At 35.7% G+C, this 8,186-nt stretch overlaps 2 protein-coding genes across 2 annotated transcripts; both read right to left on the reverse strand.

Moving 5' to 3' along the window:
* Positions 1 to 2,342: 2,342 nt before the first annotated feature.
* LOC107873968 lies at positions 2,343 to 3,141 on the reverse strand. Its single transcript, XM_047413720.1, has one exon. The coding sequence runs from the start codon at positions 3,093 to 3,095 to the stop codon at positions 2,694 to 2,696; it is 402 nt and encodes a 133-aa protein (XP_047269676.1). The 5' UTR covers positions 3,096 to 3,141; the 3' UTR covers positions 2,343 to 2,693.
* A 680-nt stretch (positions 3,142 to 3,821) lies between these two features.
* Positions 3,822 to 6,594, reverse strand: LOC107873969 (heterogeneous nuclear ribonucleoprotein 1-like). Its single transcript, XM_047414507.1, has 7 exons — positions 6,518 to 6,594; positions 5,974 to 6,014; positions 5,020 to 5,136; positions 4,768 to 4,902; positions 4,544 to 4,653; positions 4,145 to 4,462; positions 3,822 to 4,100 (listed from the first exon to the last, which is right to left on the reverse strand). The coding sequence occupies exons 1-7, from the start codon at positions 6,592 to 6,594 to the stop codon at positions 3,822 to 3,824; spliced, it is 1,077 nt and encodes a 358-aa protein (XP_047270463.1).
* Between the last annotated feature and the right edge of the window lie 1,592 nt (positions 6,595 to 8,186).

Consider the following 8,186-nt stretch of genomic DNA (forward strand, 5'->3'; position numbering starts at 1 on the left):
CTTGTATAAATTTAAAGTCTTGCGTATATTCCTTTTTGAAAATATGCCCATGAAATTTAGGACAAACCCACGTACCTCTATTTCAGAAGTGATGGGTGTTTCTTGAAGCCCAGGGCCCGGGAATTCCGAATCTACAATCAATTTCTGAAACTCACGGTTGAATCTTGAGTTACTTGAGTTTTTAGTTTGAAACCCTTGAGAGTGTTCTTGAGTAATTTTGGTGAATGTATAATATACTCAAATGGGGTTGAAATTTTGTATTTGAGCTGATAAGGGTGTGAGAAAATACCCAATATGCCCTTAATGAGACGGAGCTTAACTGCTGAAAATTTTTCAGGCGTGCAACAGACCATGCGACACATGCTATTTCCCACCGCACTGGAGCATGCGACGCATGCTATATAGCATGCTGCCACCATGCGATGGACAATGCGACGCATGCATATCGCATGGTGCTACTGTTTTGGAAATCAAACGCGCCCTAAACAATGTCCAAAAATTTCAAAACTCACTTGAGATGTTCTATAGGCTTGCCCCATCGTAACGCAACAAAAAAATCTAAAAACGGAAGTTGGGAGGACTGAAAATGAGATTCCCGAAGGTTTAGAGCTACAAGTGAGACTAAGTCTCTTTTACACTTAGAATATTTTTTCACAATTTAAGCTTCTATCCCATGCACATGCTATTACAGGATAACGTATTGCACGATTTTCTACGGGACGTTACAAATCATAAGTCAAAAACTTCTATTTTTTTCTCAATAGGAAGATGTATCACAAGCATGACAATAAAACAGACCTTGTTTGTCAGAGGAGACTTTGGAACTTGCACATGCAGCAAGCAACATTTGGGAAAAGCTCCCTTCTCAATATCTCTAAGGGCTGCATTTATCAACGGTAAACAAACACCTACGGCATCCTTGAAATCACTTTCCTGACTTTCATCCTTCTTCCTAAAATCGACTGTGGGTGTACATTGTTAAGGCCATACAAAATGATCTAAAATTTCAGCAGTATACCCTAAATGATAGGAAAATACCAGTCAAGTGATATTGATATAGATGGCACACCACTAAATAACGACTCCCTTGCACCAGCTACAACACCTGAGTAAAACCTGGAAACAGTGAAGTAGTACACACAATCACAAAAAACTACGAAGACATAAAAGTATAGCTAATAAAAGACCAAGAAAGTGCCGATTTAACTTGAATCTGAGCTGTGGTCATTTCATTAAAAAGGAACACAGTCGTAGATACCGATAAAAAGAAAGGTCATAATAAGAAAACACTACTTACATATTATGGTCAGAACGTGAGCCCTTGTTAATTCCACTTATCACCTAAAAGCCCAAACCCAAAAATGAAGTAGGCAAGTAGTATAACTAAAAGCATTTCGAAAAATACCAGTACAGGCTTTGACAAAAATAGTGCACTAGACAAGCTAACTAAACACAATCTACGGGAGTCCCTGAGACCAGAATAAATTCAAAAGATCTAACATGTTAGAGTGGAAATACTGAATAGTTTCTAAATGAAAGTGTAGTCTTAAAATGCCCGAGTAAATATCAATGTCAAACTATCCAACCAAAAAACTGAACAGAACATATATACTAAAAACCAAACAACAGTGAGAGTGTGATACCAGAAACTTCATAAGCAATAGCACCATGAATCTCAGTCGAAGCAACCGCTATGGTTTCTTTCAGAGTAAAAGAGTGGCTTGCCGTTGATCCATCTCTACAATAGCATTTGGATGAAAACACATTAAACATAAATTATTAAAGTGGTAGTTTGGTTCGAAAACTATATATAGGTTAGTTCATTTTACTAATCAAACATCAGTTTTAGTGTTTTACTATAGTATGTGATGAAAAATAATTAGCATAATATAATTTAAATATATAAAATTCACGATTATGAATTTTAATTCTATTGAATATGGAACAAAAATGTGAGAAACACCTTTAACAGTTAAAATGAGGTGTGATAAACTACGACATACTATATACAACAAAGGATTAGATCTGAAGCCACCATTATCCTTGTTGTGATGAGATAGAAACCACCATGCTCTTATCATTTCCACTACTACGTTAGAAATCTCAGATGCTTATTCTATCTGAAACTGCAATGGATTTTTATAATTGTAATGTCTGGGATAGTTTAGTTGCACCTCGACCAATTCCAGGGGCAATGGATGAACAAAATTGACTCCTAATATCTACATTTTAAACCTCGATCACAATCATGAACCAAGTCCCATTCTAGAATTTCTACATCTATGTGGAAAGCAAAGCAGGTACTTCAACGCAAATTACAACTATTAGTAGTATGGCTCAATCCAAAACTTGTTGAGATTAACAATTGAAACCTCTCATGCCCATTATACTCTGTTTAGGCTCCAAAACAAAATGTGAAACCGAATCAGCATAGGGGTGCACGCTTGACATAATTAATCAACAAGGGTAAATTTATATGATAAATTACGGGGCACGTGAACATGTGGTCTCTCGGTAAAACTAGGTATTTTATGCATACATTTTCTGAAATTTGTATTAGTATTATCGTCACCCATGCTATAAGAAGGCTAAGTGGTGCACTTGATTTTGGGGCTGATTTATTTAACTTAGGAAGACATGAGATCAATTACCATTTGACAGCAAAAGCAATAAAAAATCCTATACATTTTTTTCTATGTGATGCATCCATATTCGAGAAATCCCAAATTCGTCTCTTCATCAAGAATAAAAACATGTAATCTGTTTAAGGAAACACGTATAAGTAACAGCGAGATCGAGAGAGAAGCATGAAAGAAAACCCATGGTTGAGGAGCGCAGACGTGAATATTGTAGAGTTCTTGAGTAACGAGTGCATGAACAAGATAGGTGAGACCAGGGAATTCGACTTCATCAGCATTTGTAACCATAACCACAGGCCTTGTATCATCATCATTTGAAACCGATATGAGTTCGTTGGAACCATCTTCATTGTTGCTAGAGTCAGGATCCTTACCCTTTCTGTTGGAAAGGACATCCTGAAGATTGGAAACCAAACCTGGTGGCAACAAGTTGGCTTTCTCCCTTGAAGGCCTCATTCAGAAAGAGGAAAACGAGTACAAATGGATAGACCGCTTCCAACGGTGTTACAGTTGAGACTAATGGCAAGGTACAAACTAACAATAACACGGTAGTTGGCCACCTTAATATAAATATATGTTTCAAATTACGAGTCCAACTTACTAAATAAAATTAATTAAGATTTTCACATTTTGCCCCTACATTTAATATTCTTAAGCCTGAACAAACTAATGTGAGCATATTTTTCATTATGATCTTGAATTAGGACTAAATTAGAAAAGTTAGTCGTCTTATATATGATTTCTTAAAAATTGTGTAAAATTCATATTGTTGTGGTTTTCACGACAATATGTTACAAGAAATCTTCAATCTGGATTCGCCAAAGGAGAATGAAAATTTAGTATTTGTTTAAGAAATTCAAAATAGATTTACTTGCAGATATAGCAATACATCCAGGCAGGAAAGAAATGTGTTTCTATTCGAGAGGTGTCTAAACTTTCTTACAATAAGATGGTTGATTAACATGTAAAGTTGAAAACAACAACTACACTACACTATCCATATACCAAGTTGACAGGTGAATACAGCTATTTGATCTGGAAGTTAGTACGGGTAAGAAAATAACTTCGTCCCGAAATCATAAACCCCAAATGAAACAAACACGATCAGAAAAGATATTACACATTGATGGTACCCTCAAAAGTCATCAAATTTTTGCCACCTCAGAAGCAGACTTGTCACTTCTAATATGGATGAAAACTCCCATCATTATTCCAGTTTGCATTGGCACCTCCTCTTCTGCCACGATTGCCATACCTGTTTGCATTATCATAACTAGCAGGATTGCCACCACGATTGCCATACCTGTTTGCATTAACATAACCAGCAGAATTGCCATCACTGCTGCCACGATTGCCATACCTGTTTGCATTATCATAACCAGCAGAATTGCCATCACTGCTGCCACGATTGCCATACCTGTTTGCATTATCATAACCAGCAGGATTGCCAACCGTGCTGCCCTGATTGTCATACCTGTTTGCAATAACATAACCAGCAGAATTGCCAATGGTGCTCCCATATCTGTTACTGCTGGCATAAGGTGCACCATAGCTGCTGCCTCCATAACCGTATCCACCATATATAGGGTGATATCACCATAACTTCCTGCAACCTTGCGATACCCACCATAATTGCCATATCCTTCATATCCTCCATATCCACCATGACCTGCACCCATGTTTCCACCATATGCGCCACCAAAACCTTCTACAGAACCAGAATCACCACGATGCGATTTTGAAATACTCCCACCATGATGTAGCTGGTTTTCACTTGCAAGTTCAGCACCAGCACTCTTTGGCTCGGCCCTCTTAATTTCAACCTGAAGACGGTAAAAAATTGTTTGATCAAAGTAAAAAAGGCAATAATCAGTTTGGGACAGTATAAGGTCCTAAGTACCCACTTGTTTGCCATGAAGTTCGTGCATACATCCGTCCGCTGAAACCTTTTCAACTGCTTCTTCATCGTCAGAAATCACAAAGCCCAAAGAAGAAAAATCTTTCTTCGAATCATCTGAAATTAGTCACTAGGTCAAAGCAGCAACTTTTTTTTGGACTGACAAAGATAAGAGATGACACATGTATATTGGACTGACAAAGATAAGAGATGACACATGTATACTCTTACCGTCAAATGGTGGAAGACCACCAATAAATTTTTTCTCTGTTTTTGGTGCTCCTTTGACATGCATGTCCTCCTTAGGTGCTTCTTTCTTCACGTGCACCTTATACACAAAACAGAATATACACTTTAAGCATAAACCTAGACGAACAGTAATAGAAAATAAAGGAAAAGTGAGAGTAAGTGGTGCTTTCACGAGGAAACTCTCTACCTCTCTATTATTTATGTTATGGTACTCCCCGTAAGCTGTATTTGCACCTTTCGAGTCAGCGTATGTAACAACACCATATCTCCATGGCCTTCCAGAGTTTTCATTCGTAATTATTACAGAATCAATCACCTTTCCAAACTGGTTGAAGTGCTCCCTAAGAGATTCTGGAAAGTAAAAGAACCATGTACTGAATGAGGTTAGAGAAGAGATAGTCAATGTACGTGGAAAAGCATTTGATGAAAGCAAAGGATTTATCAAAAAGCACAGACACCAGCAAAATTTACTGATGACGGAGAATATTAATCGAAGTACCCAATTAAGTATTAACTATTACATGAATCTTTAAAAGGCCTCATTATCATGTTAGGAACACATATTGCTAAAGGTTGCCTCTCTAGCAACCTACAAAACAACCGAGGTATAACTGCAGAAAAGCAGGCTAGTGACTCAACCAAAACTTGAATGTGAAACTATCCGTAGGGAAACGAAAAATCCATATTCTCCTCCAAGTCAAGACCATGGTAATCTCACTTCTAAGTCTTATTCATTACTCCTTCCGTTTCAATTTGTTTAACCTACCTTCCTTTTTAGTTTGATTAAAAAGGAATGCCACTTTTCTTTTTTAGCAACTCTTAATTTCAACTTAAGATCACAAGATTAAAAGAAATTTAGTACATTTAACATATTTTTAATTTACGACCACAAGATTCAAATGTTTTTTTTGCTTTCTTAAACTCTGTATCAAGTCAAATAGACAAAACAAATTGAAATGAAGGGAGTACAAAACGAGACAGTCTTAATGTGAAAAAAGTTGAATACTACCCATGTTCACAAGGAACGAAAATTTTGTGCTAGAACACACTCAGATACAGTCAAACAAAGAAATCAAGGCAAATGTTTCTCTAAAAATATCAAAACTGAGGCAAATAGATTTTGCGCAACCACAAAAAATAAGAGAACAGGAGAATTCTAACATGATACAAGCAAGATAGCATCAATACCTTCCGTTGTCTCCACAGCAATGTCTTCAACTAAAAGTTTTCTATCATCAAGAAAAATTTTCATTATAATTGTAAATTACAAAAGGTGGTTTTTCCATATCTACTAGTCCCTCTCGTCAACAAAATACATCAATGTATAAAATTCAATCAACTAGAAATAAAATACTTCCTCCGTCCCATTTTATTGTACCACATAGTATATAGATTTTGAAGAAGAGCATAAACGAGACAAAAGAGTTTTCCAAATATAATTTTCTTGATCATAAATAATCTCCAACAAGAACTTGGTTCTTTTTAAAAACTTCATATCGATAAATCTGCGAATCTAGAAATCCATTTCAGCCAACTGAATTTACTTGAACTGGTTCTAAAAAGAACCAAAAAGATTTGTGCCAAAATAGCAAATGCCAAGAAAATGGGACACACTTTCGTTTTTACTCCATTCCAAAAGATTGTCACTTCTGTATAATTAGAAACAATTTAACTTTAAAATTCTTCAAAGGGTGTCACATAAAATGGAATTGAAGGAGTATGAACTACTAACCGTAGTGAAGAATCTCCAACTTTCTCTTTCCCTTTGTTAGTTTCTGTCCTTGGCCGCTTTGTTTCATCAGAATCCATTGCTTCTTCTCTACCTATGAAACCTGGAAACGCTTAATTTTCAGCTAAAATAGGAGTCGATTTTTTGAGGAAAGTGAATGAGATTTTCCAGTTGCAGAGTACTGAAAAATGTCATCAAGTTGTAGAGAGAAGCAGTTTGAAAAGAGGTTATTTATAGTTACCCAGAGGGAAAATAATGCATCCCTCCTATCCATGTGGCAACATCTTAATGTATCAAATGGAATTTCTGTTAAATTCCATTGTTGAATTACATATTTTAAATTAAATAGTTTTTAAATCACTTGAAAATTGATATTGTATATATCAATTAAAATGAATTTTAATATTTTATTATATGAGTGATATGTGTTTAAATGAAGTGACATAAACAACAAATACTCTTTTACTTTAAACAAACTTAAGTTAAAAGTTTTATTTCAAACTAAATAAGATGTAGTAAGATTTTTTTTAAACACACATGACATAATCATGGGAAGGCACACACAAAAAAATTACAGCTAAATAAGATGAAAGTTTTATTTTTAAAATACACATAATATAATCATAAAAATGCGCATACACACAAAAATTAAGCTAAATAAGATGAAAGTTTTATGTTTAAGAATAACTATATAAAGCTTGAAAAGAAATATATATAAAAAAATATTTATTCTTAGAAATTATACCATGCATATTACTTTGAATACAACAAACCAAACACTCAACGAAAAATAATTCCAGCATAACTAATCTCAGTATAACTTATCCCATCATAACTTATCCGAGCATAACTAATCCCATCATAACTACATTCCCAACCAAATGACCCCATATAGATTTTTTTACTGAATTTTTGGACATATTCTTTTACGGGAAAAGGTTCAAATATACTACTCCCTCCGTTTAAAAAAGAATGACCTACTTTGACTTGGCACAAAGTTTAAGAAAATAAAGAAGACTGTTGAATCTTGTGGCCTTAAATTAAAGTAGTGTCAAATGTACCAACATGCCCTTTAATCTTGTGGTCATAAACATGCCATGTGGAAAATTGAAATTAAAGTATTGCCAAAAAAAAAGGGGTCATTCTTTTGAAACGGACTAAAAAGAAAAGTAGGTCATTCTTTTTGAAACGGAGGGAGTATCAAACTATGAGAAATGACTCATTTACAACAACAACAACAACAACAAACCCAGTGTATTCCCACTTAGTGGGGTCTGGGGGGGGGGTAAGATGTACGCAGTCCATACCTCTACCTCTGATGAAGTAGAAAGGCTGTTTCCGAAAGACCCCCGGCTCAAGTCACGAGATATCACACAAACACATAGTACAGCACAGAAGCAGATGACATAACATAGATACGGCACCCATAAGGAATATAAAACAGAGTAAAGCAGGAATGCAGGAATATACAGCAGAGGAAAGCACACATATTCGTAATAAACATGGAACACGGAACACGGAGCATTGAATACGGAATCATAACAGGAATACACCCCCACCAATTTATTCCCTACACTAGCGACCCGAACTGGCCCTAATCCTCTGCCGTAATTCGCATCTTCCATACCTTCCTATCTAGGGTCATGTCCTCGGTGAGCTGTAACTGTTCCAT

Source organism: Capsicum annuum, chromosome 6, assembly GCF_002878395.1.
Source record: "Capsicum annuum cultivar UCD-10X-F1 chromosome 6, UCD10Xv1.1, whole genome shotgun sequence".
Taxonomy (NCBI): Eukaryota; Viridiplantae; Streptophyta; class Magnoliopsida; order Solanales; family Solanaceae; genus Capsicum; species Capsicum annuum.